The sequence below is a fragment of the Globicephala melas genome, chromosome 9 (assembly GCF_963455315.2).
Source record: "Globicephala melas chromosome 9, mGloMel1.2, whole genome shotgun sequence".
Lineage (NCBI taxonomy): Eukaryota > Metazoa > Chordata > Mammalia > Artiodactyla > Delphinidae > Globicephala > Globicephala melas.
The window spans coordinates 20,386,011-20,401,665 of NC_083322.1; the positions used below are offsets into that span (position 1 = coordinate 20,386,011).

Consider the following 15,655-nt stretch of genomic DNA (forward strand, 5'->3'; position numbering starts at 1 on the left):
ATGGCAAATTAAACAAACCTCCCTGCGACGGACGCTATTTACTGGCTCCGTACTGGCAGCAGCCCTCCAGGGATCCTGGAGAACCATGGACTGGGCCAGAGATAAAACTTCGTTTTCAGGACGACAAGCCAGGGCTGAAATATGCAGATGCTGCTGCCAGGTGCCAGTGGCGCTTTGGGGACTAGTTGGGCAGGCATCTGGGAAGGACAGGGGCTCCCACTGCCCACCCCCCCTCTATCTGTCTGTCTCCCTCACACAGAAACAAGCCTGTGTCTCCAAAGAACCTATTTTTTTCCCACTGCAGTGGAAACGTGCATGTGCAAACCCACACACTCATGAACCCTCACACTCACAGATGTGCACACCTGCGTATGTGAGAAGCAGGAAGTATCTTGAGCTTTGTAGGTGAATAGCCTACAAGGCTCGGCAAAGCTGTCACTCCCTTCCCCACCTTCCGCCCTCCCCCCAGGATGGAACCGCCCACTTGTGACCCTGGGGGGATGGAGAGAGTCGGAAATATTAAGAGGTAGCCTACCTGGGCTTCTCCTATTGTGATCCCATTGACGTTGGCCGAGATCCAGGTGCTGATGTTCAGAGACACCAGGAACAGGAAATGGGCCCTTCTCTGGTCTGTGAAATGCCAGGAGAGGCTGGCATGGAATGTCTTCTGCCACTAAGGTCACTGCTGTGGGAGGTTATAATTAGATCACGTGAACTTTGAGCCGCCACCTCAAAGCAGGCCCTTGGTGGTTGAATCCTAACATTCCAGTCATGGGTTTTTAGCATCAACAGTGATGTCTTCGGAGGGAAAGCCAGTCGTTTTGGGCAAGTGTATGAGGGTAAAGTCTAAATTAAACCCAGACAAACCAAGCCAAACAATGAAGGCAGAGGGGCAGCGAGGAAGGCTTTTCTAACACCAGGAAGATGCTTGGATCGTTGGGGTTTTCAGTACAATTACAACTCAAGAAATAAAATATGGTGCCATCACTGGAAAGCTCACACAGGGAAAGGAGGCACCACCATCCCTGCTCTCAGGGAATCAGGATCTGAAGAGGTGGGGTGGGGGGGCGGCAGGGTGGGGAATCCGACACAAACGTTACTGTGAAAAGAGCATAAAGAAGGTGTCCTGAAGTCTCAGTGGAGAGAAACAGAGAGAACATCTGGTGATGGGGAAGTGACTTTCGACAAGGCTCTTGAAAGATGGGTGGATGCCATCGTGTGGAGGGCTGTGTGGGTCGATAGGAGGCTTGTTCATTTTCACTGAGAGTGGAACCAACACGAGCATATGCTGGAAGGCTTTAATCCCGATTTTCTGTGAATTACCCAGTAACACTGCAGATCACGTTCTCTCTCTTCTGTGAAATGCGAAGAGGAACAAGGGGCTTTGAACCCTGCTCCTAAAACCATACACAGGCACAGACTATTCTACCAGAAGCTCCTGCCCCTTGACAGTCCCAGACCTGGGTGCCCTCGTGGACTTGGACTCAACTCAGGGAATGGGATGGAGATAGGAAAGAGCCAGCAGCCTCTCCCTTGCCCCATCAGCAGTGGGGGATCGCGCTGTCTTGGTGTCTGATTACTGTGCTTCCTCCTTCTAGATAATCCCAGTGACAGGCCCCCGGGAAGGGGGCACCAAGGTCACCATCCGAGGGGAGAACCTGGGCCTGGAATTCCGGGACATCGCCTCCCATGTCAAGGTGGCCGGCGTGGAGTGCAGCCCTTTGGTAGATGGCTACATCCCTGCGGAACAGTAAGTGGAGGCCGTCCGAGACATGGGAGGAGCAGGGAAGAGAAGTCCATATAAATAGACGGTTGATGTTGACTTACCTTCCCCGACCAACAATAGATGGTCTTAGAACTTATGGACAGAAAAGGAGAACGTCCCTCACGTGCTAGGGTGTGGGGGACTCCTACAACTCCCCAGCCCCCGAACTAGCTAGCTGCCGTATTGGGGGAAGTCTAGAAAGGGGAAGGGGAGATGGCTGGGAGAAAAGGGGAAAGTGATCATTACCTCCTTGAGGTGTGAGGTTGAGTGGGAACAAGACAAAGCAAAAGCAAAATCTGCAGACGTGTGAGTTCAGCTCCTTGCCCTAGCTCCCTCCGCTGTCCCTAACTCCCCACTCCTGTCCTCCCCCAATTACGGAAGAAGCTAATCCTGTGCTCCCCTCTGTGGAGGCTGAGAATGAACCTTCACACCCACTCTCAGGCCTGTGGGGACTTGGATTGTTTTTCTCCAGCAAAGTCTGCTGGTCCACGGAGAGGGCCATTCAACGAGTGACCTTGACCTCTAACCTACATGGCAGGGAAGGTCTGTGAGTCATGTATTGCCTTGTAAATAAGTAAATACAATTTTCCAGCCCAGCAAACACAAGCATGAAATAAATATTCACCAGCGCAATAGAATCTATATTCTCCACCCTCTTTGCTGCCCCTCCCGGAGTGAAACCTTACCACTTGGCCCCGTGTGCATAAGTTATTGACTCTTTGCAAGGTCTCACTTAGGTAGGTGAGTGCGTTTATGCTTGTGCTGGTTGAGTCTTACCCAGATTTTGTGATTCTGGAACCATCAGTTCTGCCATCCTCAATTCTTCCTTGATTTCCGTCCGGTTCTTCCCAAAACACTCAGAGTAGATAAGATGATTGAAGGCTCCAGGCTTGGTAGGACCCATCCTGGTCCATCATCACTTACCCAAAGACCTTTCTGTGGCTCCTTCAACTTTTTGTCCTTCCTAGAACAAAACCAAAGCGGGCTGCTACGGATATATTGTGATTTGGGGAACTTTAAAACGCCCTGCTCTGGACCTGTATAGCCAGATATAAATATAAAATGTAAAAAATATTATAAAGCCACATGATTAAATATCGTGATACTTAATAAGATACTTAATAAGATAGAACACCAGAAAAAGAATCTATTAGTATGTGATAAAGATGACATTTCAAATCAGCAAGGAAAGCAAAGCTCATTCAATAAGTGGTACAGTTTCACCCCCTGGTAAAGGTACCATATCAGATTCTTATTTCCCATCATACACCAAGGTAAATTCCAGATGGATTCAAGAGTTAAGGGTAAAAAATGAACACGTGAAAGGGTTAGAAGAAAATGCAGGTGAGAATTTATTTGATTTCAAGAAAGGGAAGGTGTTCCAGGTATAACTGCAAAAGAAAAAATTATAAAGGAAAAGATTAGATTTGAGTACGTAAGACAAAACTTGTGCACCAGAAACCCTGTGTGTGAAGTAAAAATATGAATGATAAACTGAGAGTATTGTTATGGCCTGTTACAGTACGCTTTTTCTTAACATTTAAAGAGGTTAGATAAAAGATATAGGTAAAAGGCAGCTATCACAAAATTAGCAGAGAGCATGAATGTGCAATTCACAGGACAGACAAAGAACTAAAGTCATATTAAAAAAATGTTTAACATCAGTAGTAACCAATGAAATGGGGAACAATTTTTCAAAGTTAATGCCCACCCAGTGCAGATGAGAGGCATAAGAAATAGCACATTCATACATTCATGTCGGGAGGGTAAATTGGGACGACCTTCCTGGAAGGCAGTTTGGAAATGCAGGTCAAACATCTTTAGCCTGGGAATAATACTTCTAGAACTTTCCCTAAATAAACAGAATACACAAATATTTATTTGCAAGAATGCTTATTTTGGCCTTATTTGTAACAGTGAAAATGTGGAAGCAATTTGTATATCTAAAAATAGGGAATGAATTAATTTAATAAATTATTGTCTATACATAGGACAGTAAACTACACAACCATTAAATGTGATATGTAGAAGAATCATGACCAGGCATATACTCAAGGTATATAAAGTGAGAACACAGCTTACCAAGCAGAATACAGAGTTTATAAATTTTGTAAAAGGAAGGCAAGACTGGAAACACGTACACCAGTATGTTGACAATGGATACTTCTGGGTGATGCAGTTGGGGTGGGAGTGGAATGTAGGTATGACAAGTGCTTTTATGTACTTTTAAAAAAACTGAACATGTATTAATTATGTTATCTGAACAGAAAAGCATAGATTTTTGCTAGACTCTCACCCAGAACCCGGAAGCCATAAAGTAAAAGAATGAGCAATTGAACCACACAGATAGTTTTAAACTTTCAAGTGGCAAAAGACTTTATAAACCAAGTTGAAAAACAAGTGATCGACTGAGAGAAAATAATTTCAATATTTATTATGGAGAAAAGTTAATTCTCCTAATTCAGAAGCTCCTACAAAAAGATAATCCATCCGCGAAATAAAGAGAGGGCATCAGACAAGTCACAGGGAAGGCTGTCTAAGATTTAAGCACACACACACACACACACACACACACACACACAATACATGCAACCTCACCAGTAATCAGGGGAATAAAAATGAAATTGAGATCTCTTTTTTCCTATTATATTAGAAAAATTTTAAAGGACTGATAATATGTAGTGTTGGACAAAGAGTGAAGTAATCTCACTCACTTGCTATTGATGGAAGTAAAAATTGGGACAGACCTTCTGGACCATTATTTCCCACTACTATCAAACATTAAAAGCACAAGGGCTTCCCTGGTGGCGCAGTGGTTGAGAGTCCACCTGCCGATGCAGGGGACACGGGTTCGTGCCCCGGTCCGGGAAGATCCCACATGCCGCGGAGCGGCTGGGCCCGTGAGCCATGGCCGCTGAGGCTGCGCGTCCGGAGCCTGTGCTCCGCAAACGAGAGAGGCCACAACAGTGAGAGGCCCGCGTACCGCAAAAAAAAAAAAAAGCACAAATAATCCTTCTCAGAAATCTATTTTAATAAATATGCAATGCTTAAGGAGGTGTGTAGGCTGGTTCATTTTGCGGGGTTATTTGGAGTAGGAGAAAAATCAGGGTAAGTTAAATGTGTAACAGTAGGAGGCTGGTTAAATAAATGATGACACAGGCCGCTTATGAAATACCATGAGGCTGTGTGTACTGTGGCCTGAGGGAAAGTCCATGCTGTTTTGTTGAGTAAAAAGGCAGGGGTTAAAAATAATGGGTGGTTAAGTTCCACTTTTATTTTTAAGATCATGTATATGTTTCTTTACATATGCACGTTTGTATATAATTGTACGTGTATATATACACATTTATGTTTATATGCGTGCATAATATCAGACCTAAATATATATACACACGTGTGGATATATGGGCAAATCCATATATTTGGGCAAGTTGCCAAACTTTTCCATGCCTCAGTTCTTCATTTATAAAATGGAGATTATATATATTATATATTTGCATAGGTCTAGAGAAAGGTCTGCAAGGATTTATACACCAAGGTTTTGAGAGAGATTAGTGAAGAAAGGCACACTTTATTTTACTGTCACATTTTGATACTGTCTTGCTTTCAAAGGGTATGAACCAATTTTGTTAGTGAAACAATAAAAATTTTTTTAAAGGGGAGAATTTATGACTCTCCCCCACCCTTTCCCCTCCCCCGGCATGAAAACCCCCTCCCCTGCCAGGCCCCTGGCTGGGGCTGGGAGCAGAAAGCACTGCCTGAGGCAGTCCATGCCTTGGGAGCAAAGAGCTCCTAGGCGAGGACCTGCAAACCTTAGGTCCCTGCTCCCAGGTCCCTGTCTGATGGCTGTGTGCCCTTGGGTAAGTCACATTTTACTGAGAGCCTCTAAGGAGACCCCTGTAGGTCACACGTCCTCATTTCCTGAGAACCCCCGAAGGGGGGGAGGAATGCCCCCGAAGGGAAGGAGCCCCCGAAGGGAGGAATCAGGTATCTCTCACCTCCTCCTTCCTTGCCCATCCCTGAGATCTTACTACAGAGAAGGAGGCCTGGGTAGGTGTAGGGCCCAGGGGTCACGGCAGGGAGGCCTGTGACCCTCCTGTGACCCATGGGAGTCTGTCCTCTCCACCCTGCAGGATCGTGTGTGAGATGGGGGAGGCCAAGCCCAGCCAGCACGCCGGCTTCGTGGAGATCTGTGTGGCCGTGTGTCGGCCCGAGTTCATGGCCAGGTCCTCGCAGCTCTATTACTTCATGGTGAGTCCCGGCCACCAATGGCCTGGCCAGGCACAGGCCACAGACCTCTTTACCATGATTGCTGAGCCCTTCTAGACCTCTGTGGGCAAACCCAGGCCAAAGTCGTGGGAGTCCCGTCCTGCAGCGCTTGAGAGCACAGCCTTGGAAGTCGGGACCAGCTGGATTTACATCCTGGCTGGGCTGGGCTGGGCTGGGCTGGGCTGCAGCTCCAGGGAAGTTGCTTTGGCTCTTAGGCCCCAATGTCCCCTTCTGGCCGAGTGTCAGCGTGACACGGTGGGTGAGAGTGTGGGCTGTGCATGGGGACTCCTGGGATTTGAGCCCTGGCTCTGCCGCTTATTAACTGGGTAGACTTGGGCTACTTGTTTAATTTTCTGTGCCTCAGTGTCTCCATTTGTAAAATGGGGATGATAATACTAAGCATCTATCCCACGGTATTACTGTGAAAATTAGGTAAAATAGATTTATCACCTCTAGTGTCACTGCCTTTACGATTTCTGTGATTGCCACCATGACTACTGTGCCCTGCCCTTTCCCTGTGTGCTAGCACCCCACCACTTCCATCCCATTATCCCCAGTCATCCCACCTTCCTCACTCACCATCGTCCTATCCCTATCTTACTCCCTCTCGCCCCAACACCCTTCCCCACATTTCCCTCCCCACCCCAAGGCCTCTCTGCAGATCTCACCCCTGCCCTCACACTCCCTCCAGCCTGGACCCTCCCTGGCCCCTGAAAAGGGTACCGGACCAGCCCTGGTGAGGGTTTCTGTGAGCAGGGGGACTTGGGAACCTCCCTGCCTTGTGACGACAGGGATGCTGGAGACATGAGCACATCCCCTGCTACATACATCGCATCATTGCCAAAACTGTTTTACCATCCAGTTAACTTCTCGGGTTAATGCCAGATGTGATGAGATCATTTCCTCATGATTCTGAGCTGCTTTTGGAAGCTGGAAACCTGAAATGATGCATTTTATGACTGGGTATCAAATGCCCGGAAATATGTCATAGAAGCCCATTTTTCTCCTTCCTTCCTTCCTTCCTCCCTCTTCTTTCATCTGCCTTCCTTCTCTTTCTTCTTCCTCCCCTTAACTGACAACCACGTATCACCTTGCACAATACCTCTCCCTAGGTTATTTGATAAATACTTGCTCAATTGGTTGCATTTTATAATATAGTTTGATGGGCCTGGCTTGCAGGTGTGACAGTGATGAGTCAGACCCCATGCAGCCCCTGCCCCAGGAGGCCCACAGTCCAGAAGGACAGAGGAGATGAAGGACTTGCACACCATGTGACTGGGCGGGGGTGGGTGTGGCAGTGAACCGGGGAGGGATGTGCCTCAGATGCCCCTCTCTGCCTGGGTCCTGACCTCTGCAATGCTCCTTCCACTCTTTGAAAGCTAACCAACCTTATAAATATGGCTGTCACTAAACCCACACAGGAGCTCACTTAGAGGAACACACACATGTCATGGATTTAGTGGATGTGTATAGTTTTACCTATGCGTTTAGCATTTGTACTCCCACCTTCTTCGGAAAGGGTTTGAGGGAATTTCCAAGTTAAACCCAATATACCTTAAGACAACTAGTGATGAATGTATATATATTTACATAAATGTGTGTATATATATATATATATAGTATATCATATAGATATTTATAAACACAGACATTGTTATTCCAGCAGAGTTGAGATAACGAGAGGGAGAGAGAGACTGAGGTGGGTAGAGACACAGACAGCGCTCCCCAAGCAGTTGAGAGGTGTGGCGTGGCGTATGAAAATTGGGCGTGAAATCTGGCTCTGAAATTACCTGGCAGCTGTGGTAAAAGGGAGGACACCGCTGCATGGCCAAAGCAAGCACTGGACTTCCTTGGCCAGTCAGTTACCTGGAACAGTTTTTATCCTGTGGTCTCTTGGCGGTGACAAAGCGAACGCTACCAGGAACGGCCGCTACTTCATTAAGCTGACGTTTCCTTTGGGCCTCAGCTGTCTCTGCTGTGTCTCCAGCCAGGCTTCTTACCTTTGTGACTAATTCAAAGGCCACCGCCCCCTGGATGTCCTGCCATCACCTCCCATGGCCCACCCGAGCTGTCAGCTCCCGTAAACAGCGCGTCCCCCTCCCTTGCCCGTTTCTGTCAGTGGCCTGTCACCGGGCCCACCATCTTGGTGGTCTGTGGCTCGGCTTCCCCTAATGCCTGATGTCAATCCCTCTATCACCATGTCCTGGAGTCTTACTTTTCCCATTCCCTTTGCTACTGCAGTGGCCCCCTTAAATCCCTGCCGTTGGTCTGAACCCATTCTAGTCCAGCCACACTGGGGGATACCATTTTCATCATGTCAGCCCCCAGCTCAAGAAGAGCCCAGGGTGCCCACTGCCTCTCGACTTGTCCAGGTTCCTTGGTCTGTTCTGCCCTGCCTATCCAATCCTTCCTCAAGCCTTCGAGTGGCCTGACTCCCTTCCCTTCTCTGTCTCCTTCTTCAGCTGCTCCTTCTTCTGTGATACCTGCTCTTGGGCTTAATTCATGTAACACATCTATGTGGTAGACAACCAAAAGCCCCTTCTGCTCTCAGGGGAGGTCTTGCCTGCCTGAGTGCTTCTACCCTGGGAGCAGGATGTGGTTGGATGGAAGGTATTAAGGGAAGGTTTCATGGAAGGAGCCAGAAGGAAAGGCAGGATCTGTCTAAGGCAGAATACAGTTTTCCATATGGATATCGAGTAGCGGGAGGCTGTTCCCGGCATAAGGTGTGACGTGGAGGGGCACCAGAAGATGGGAGCAGAAGGGAGTGGGGAGCGGGGGGTTGACGGGGACGAGGGGAAATCGGAGCAGAAGAGCAGGGAAGGTGCGAGTTGTTGCCACAAGGCGAAAATGCATTGGTCCAGTGGGTCCCTGGGACTCAGACTCGTGCTCACTTTTCTATTGGAGGCACTATCCTGGCAATACACACCCACTTGGGAAGAGCTGCGGGGGGAGAAATGGTGCCACGGACCCCAGTCTCCTCCCAGACCCCAGTTTGCATTAAGGACCTGGTCACTGAGCAACCCCCCCTCACTGCCGACAACAGAGCTCCGAGGGGTTCAGGGTGGGAATGAGGGGCAGAGGTCCCCCGTGAGTCATACCAGGGAGGCAGGAAGGACAGAATGCCCCTCTGTCACACGCCCACCCACAACACCTCTGAGCCTTCACTGCCTTCCCGCCCTGCTGGGCAGCTGGCAGGTGGCACTCTTGGGACCCCCGTGGAAGCCCCTGGCGAGCCCCTTTTCAGGGGTGCCTCTCAGGGCCTGGGGGTGCTGGGGAGCCCCTCCCAGTGCCGAGGTTTGGGTCTGCCTCAGTTTCCCTCCACAAATCGGGCCAGGCTCTGACGTGTGGGTTTATTCACCCAAAACCCTGACACCAAGGCCCATAGACCGCCGATCAGCACTCTCGGGCTGTTGCTAGTTCTATCCCTGGAGATCTCTGTAGAGGCAACACTTTTCGCCCCTTTGCCTCCATCCAGGGAGGGAGCCAAGGGAAGAGATGGCAAATAACGCCGCATCTGATTTCCCACGCAGACCCGCTGGAAAATAGTTATGAAGCGAACCTTGAATAATTAATAGGTTCTCCCAACGTTAAAACATGTTTCTATATCATCCTCTCCCCACCCCCAGAGCAGCTCAGCACCCAGCCAGCCCCGCACAGGAGGGCCACTGCAAACCCGTCAGGGTTCCTCACTTGTACCCCTTCCAGGACCCTCACCCCCAGGCTGCCAGGGAGCTTGTTCTCCTTTCCACGTTGCCCCTTACCCCTTAAGCAACTCCCTCACTTGCCCTTTCCTCTCCGGGGGGGTCAGCAGGAGCCAGGTCTGAAAGCTCTCCCTTGACAGACAGTGGGGCAGAAGCACCATCTGTGGGAAGTTACAACCAGAAAACAGTCAGGCCCCTCTGAGAGGACCACTTTTTGATTCTTTGAGATCAGAAAGGGTAAGTGACTTGTGCTGAGTCACACAGCACGGTGTAGGCAAAGCTGAGAACGAAGGCTCTTGCAGCAGTCCCATCCCCCACCCTAGCGCGGGTCTCGGGCTGAGCCAGAGCCAGCATCAGCCGTTCCTCGCTTGGCTCGGTGGGTGTCACGGGACTTCCAGGTTTGGGATCTGCAGGGACCAGGTGGGCGGGCCCCGCGAGCGCGCCTGCGCTGAGCGGATGCCGGGCGCAGAGGTCCGCCCGTGTTCCCGTGGGTCCCTGCGTGTCCCCACACGTGTGCCCTGTGCGGGGACCCGGGCGCACACGTGCCAGGCCTTGGGGCTGCAGGCTTCGCTGGGGCTTCTCTTCTCCTCCCCTAGTGTTATCCATCGATCGAGGCCTCTCGGAGAGGAGGTTGCCTGCCCGCTCCCAGGAGCTGAGTGGGTTCAACTTTTGGTGCAGAATTCTTTAAGGGAGTAAGAGAAGAGAGAAATCTTCATTTAAATGCAGATACAGGCTTCTCACCTGGGACTTAGGAAAGTTTTTTTCCATTAAAATGCTAATGAAAGAACAAACTGAGACTCCAAATCCTCAGCTCACAGATCCTCCCCCATCCCCACCCCCATCCCCAATCTGACTCTTCACTCAATCCACTGACCCTTCTTTGCTTCTCCTCCTGGGTTTCCCTGGGGCTCACACATCTCATTGCTCTGGCCGCTGGGTGCTTTGGGCAGCTCTCGGGAGAGGCCTGTGGAAGGGGCAGCTTACCTTCCTGAAAGCGACCCTCGCTGGAGACTGGAGAGGTGGTGGAGAACTCCAGCTCTGGAGTCAGTTCTCAGGCCGCTTCTTTGCTCTGTGACTTTGGAAACTTTACTTAACATCTCTGAATCTTGTCTTTAAGATGGGTAATAATGCCTACCTTGTAGAATAGATTGGGCGATTTAAAAAAAAATATGTATATCTCACTATAGATACACATAAAATATAAAGCCTGTCACTTAAAAGGTCACTACGTAGTAGCTAATATTATTATGACTGTTATTAGTGTAGAGGTGCACATGCCCGCCAGTCCCCACAGGCCTGGGTAAACTGAGCCTGCTCTCTGGGAGGCCGCCATGACTAAGGATTCCAGAAGGCAAGTGGAATCCGGGAGTGGGGTGCTGCCTCAGGCCTACCCAGGAGCATCCTCAGGCCAGATCCTTTCCTGCACAGACGCTGACTCTCTCAGACCTGAAGCCCAGCCGGGGGCCCATGTCCGGAGGCACACAGGTGACCATCACGGGCACCAACCTGAACGCGGGCAGCAACGTGGTGGTGATGTTTGGGAAGCAGCCCTGCCTCTTCCACAGGTAACTCACCTCAGGGCAGGCTCCAGGGTTCGCAGCCCAGAGGGTGGGCGGGGCTGACAGGCAGCAGACTTCCGGCTAACCTTCTGGAGGTGCCTGCTCCTCCCTGAGAAGGTGGCCGTTCGCTTTGGCCATGCTTGGCCGTGGCTCAGCCCGGGGACCTGCCAGGCACCCCTTCCTTGGAACGGCCCATCGCACCGTTGCCCACCGGTTAGCCTTGGTGCCCGCATTCCACCCACTGTGCAGGACCCTCGGGTTCCACGGGACACAGTTTGGAATCTAGGGCCCCTTCCCCCTGGGTTAGCTCCTGGCCAGCTGCTGCAGAGCCAGCCGGAACTGCCGAGAGCTGGCTGAGGTCGAACCTCCAGGGGCAGCCGACTTTCCCTTCCCTGGTTCCACCGTCCAGTCCCAGGAGAGCACACCGTCCATGAGCCAGGAACCTGGGGCGGGGGTGAGAGTTGGGAGGGAGGCAAGAGGTGCCCCTAATGCAGGACTAGAAGAGGTGTGGTTGGGGACATTCCCTGCGCCGCTGGCATGAGGTTCTGCAGAGAGAGCTTTTCCTGGGAGAGAGCTATGCTGAGGGCTGCGACAGATCTGAAGTCAGGCCAGACCAGGCCTTGCCTGAGCGTTCAAGAAAAAAATGGCTCTGACACTTGTTAAAATGGTAAAGAAGAGCTTGCTCAGGACTATTGCAATAGGTGTCAGGACTGTCGCAATGGAGAAAGAGATTGGGCTTGACTCCAGATACGGCAGACAGCTGGGGATTTATAGCCAAGGGGCAGAGCAAGGGAGGCAGTGGATGGAAAATTACTAAGAGGAAACGAGGTTAGGAGGATTCTTGCTAGACCGACTTAACAGGACTCTTGCTGAAGGCAGTCAGGGTGACCAGACATCAAGGGTTAAGGAGGCGGAATTTGATCAGATATCAAGGGTACTCAGATATGGGGGGGGGGGTTCTTGCCAAACTAAGTTAGCAGGATTCTTGCTAAAAATGGGGGTCGGCAAATCAAAGACAGGGCCTCAGGAAGAAGCCTAGTCAAAAAGGGGGCTCAGAGGAGCCCGTCTACAGTCTGGTCAAGGAGAGAGTCTTCGTCAGTAGTTCTCAGGGCTTTGTGTCGGGGCGCTGCTCCCCCACTGCCTCTGACGAGCCTGATGAACAGGGAGGGGCACGGGAGGGCCCCGACCCAGGACCACAGTGTCCCGCCCAACACCACCCAGGAGCCCAGCTCCCCATCTGCTCCCGCAGGCGCTCTCCGTCCTACATCGTGTGCAACACCACGTCCTCAGATGAGGTGCTGGAAATGAAGGTGATGGTGCAGGTGGACAGGGCCAAGATCCACCAGGACCTGTTCTTCCAGTACATGGAGGATCCTACCATCGTGCGGATCGAGCCCGAGTGGAGCATCATCAGGTAGGGCCTGCCCTGACCTTGGGCTTCCCTCCTCGACCCTCCAAAGCCAAGGGGAGTTCTGGGGCCCAGTCCTGCTGTGGGGACTGATGAACCGGGGGTGGTGGTTCAGGGCACCCCCCAGGTCAGACCTTCCTGGCGGGGCTGCCTCCTTCCACCGAAAGCACTCTGAGCAGGACCCGGCCCTGGGGGCCGATTTGAGGATTGCTGGGCACACTAGGAGGCCAGAAGGTGCTGCAGAGGGCATCCTGATGGCCAGGCCCCTGTTGAGCATGGGGAAACTGCTGTATCAGGGGCCTCAGGGGCAGTGGACTTGGGCTCAGAAGGAGTGGGTGCAGCCCAGCTCCACTGCTTAGCAGCCAAGTGACCTTCAATTAGTTAACCTCCCCGGATCCAGGCTTTCTCACCAGTCAGCTCCCTCACGGGACACTGAGAGGATTACGTGAGGTACAGACACCCAGTGCGGTGCCTGGCTCGTCTCCCCTCCCTCCTCACCCCCTCTACCCACATCCCCCCCGTCCTCAGCCCTCCCCACCGTCTGCTTCAGCTCTGGAGGATGTCTGGGGTCAGGAGAGGGGGCAGAGCATGAAGATGTGGTTACCACAAGCTGAGATGGGGGGTCAATGACGAGTCCAGTCCAGAGAACAATCTTGTAAACCAGGGTCAGCAAACTCCAGCTGGGGGGCCAAATCTGGCTGTCCGTCTGCTTTCATAAATAAAGTTTTATTGGAACACGGCCATGCTCATCCGAATATGTTTTGTCTCTACTGCTTTCTCACCACCGCAGCAGAGCTGAGTAACTGCAACAGACCACATGGCCCCAGTGAGCCTAAAATATTTACTGCCTGGCCCTTTACAGAAAGAGTTTGCCACCGGGCCTTACACCCAAACACCAAAAGGCAGCCTTTGGGAGATGCAGCTTGGCTGTCCTCAGCAGTTAGTCTCTAAGGCCCAAGCCTTGTAAGCTTTAGCCGTGACCTGAAAGCAGGTACATATAAGACAGAGAGGGGCAGAGAGCCTGTAAAAGCTAGTCCAGGATTTGCCCCCAGGGCCTGGCGAGTCCAGGAAGTTGGCACAGCCCCCTGTGCTTAGGCAAACTCTGTGGCTCCCGAAGGCGTTCACAGCCTGGTTTAATTCAGTTCTTCCTCGTGTCACTGGCGCAGAAATAGAGGTGTTGTCCCTCCTGGCACTCGGCAGTCGCCCCCAGTCACTCTCACATCAAGAGGGAGGCTGGAGGTGCGTTCTGAAGGGGCCGGGGCTCCAGCGGTTTCACTGCAGTTAACGGAGTCTGGGATGGGGTGGGGCTCTGCAGAACACGTGGCTTTACACTGCTCGCAGCAGCCTGGGTTACTGATGAGTGGCGATGGGTGATGGGGGCGTTCGATACACGTGTGTCGAATTGATGACCGAGAAGATCGGGAGCTGGCTGGACACCAGAAGCTCATTCGCCAGCACTGCCGGGGCCGAGAGACTCTCTGGGTTTCGAGGAAATCTTCCTGCATGTGCATACGTGGGGTGGGGACGTGCTTCAGTGGGGACCGGTGGAGGGCGAGAGGAAGGGAGGGCAGGAATGGCGTGTAAAGGGGGGCAGATGGATAGAGGGGTAGAGATGAATGGGGCTGTCAAGGACTCTTTACCCACAAGCTTATAACCACTTACCTGTTTTAAATAGATTCTTCTCAATGATATTCCCCTGATTGCAGATAACATAATTCATCACTTTCCTTTGAGTAGCCCCCAAGGAAGCTAGCCTCCATCCCATGCCAGCTTCTCAGTGGCCCTGAAGATACGACAGTGGCGTCCAGGTTTCCATTGAAAAGCTACCCAAAGACGAGTCTCCTAATCGCTGGGCGTTAGCAGTGCTTTGGCTGACTCCCCAGGGTGCGAGAGCCCCGGAGCATTTCAGATTTGCATTCTTACAGGAGGTTCCTGAGCGGCTGGGCCTTGGCCTTTCCCGCGTCCCAGCCGACTGAAGCCTCTAAGGTGGAAATGTGTGGTGAGATCGTCCTGGGGGAGGAGGCTGTGCTCAGGCTGCAGAGGGTCTGGCGGAGGGTCGTCTGGAGCGAGGCTTCCCTTAGGCCAAGGCCAGGGTGAAGAAAATTCCCTGAGACTGGGGAGGGCAGGGAAAGGGACGCTGGGAGACTGCAGAGAAGCAGCTGGCTCAGGTCAGGAGACCTCGGGGGGCCAAGAGGGCCGTGCGGCAGGCCCAGCCTCCGTGCAGTGTCCGCGCTCCGAACGAGCTCAGCGCAGGACAGCCGCGGACATCTGGTCATCACTGACTTCCCCTCGGCTGCTGAGGGCTCGTCCTTATTATGATGCAGTCAGCGTGTCATCTTGTCCCCGTGAATGTTACCCTGCCCGCCGGTTATCATCGTCTTCAGTGCTGGGGTGCAGCCTGATAGATCATCGTCATCGTCATCGTCATCAGGCGCTGCTGCTATTCCTGTCCCTGTGTTTACACGCCTCCTCCTTTCTTCCCCACCAGTGGGAACACACCCATCGCCGTGAGGGGGACTCACCTGGACCTCATACAGAACCCCCAGATCCGCGCCAAGCACGGAGGGAAGGAGCACATCAATGTGAGTCCGGGACTGGTGGGGCTCACGGGGGCACTGTGCACTCGGCGCCTGGCCGCCCTAAAGGGTGTGGGCTCTCCGAGGGCTCAGGCAGGCTCACCCCAGACACCGATGACCCATCGCGTGTGACGCCCCGGACACTGGGATGGCGGGATGGGGGAGCAGGCATGAGGCCATTTCTACACTCTGGGGTACAGGCATGCAGGAGCAATCTCTTCTGGGTTTCTGGGGTTTCTTACTCTTAATAAGGGATGGAAGACCTTTATTCTTCCGTCCTCTGACCCCCAGTGCCATTCCTTAGCTTAGAGATACCCTAGTGCCTGCCATGGGCAGGGCAGAGGTAGGTGTCAGCTGCAGAGCTTGTCCTTGAGTGC

At 52.1% G+C, this 15,655-nt stretch overlaps 1 protein-coding gene across 4 annotated transcripts in view; it reads left to right on the forward strand.

The window, feature by feature from the left end:
- PLXNA4 (plexin A4) overlaps positions 1-15,655 on the forward strand; it is a 608,317-nt gene that overhangs the window by 542,201 nt on the left and 50,461 nt on the right. For all 4 annotated transcript variants that reach the window (XM_060305298.1, XM_060305299.1, XM_060305300.1 and 1 more), the window contains 5 exons: positions 1,599-1,750; positions 5,899-6,016; positions 11,164-11,300; positions 12,544-12,708; positions 15,191-15,284. In XM_060305298.1, the coding sequence (XP_060161281.1) occupies positions 1,599-1,750; positions 5,899-6,016; positions 11,164-11,300; positions 12,544-12,708; positions 15,191-15,284 (666 nt within the window). The remainder of the gene's footprint in view (positions 1-1,598; positions 1,751-5,898; positions 6,017-11,163; positions 11,301-12,543; positions 12,709-15,190; positions 15,285-15,655) is intronic.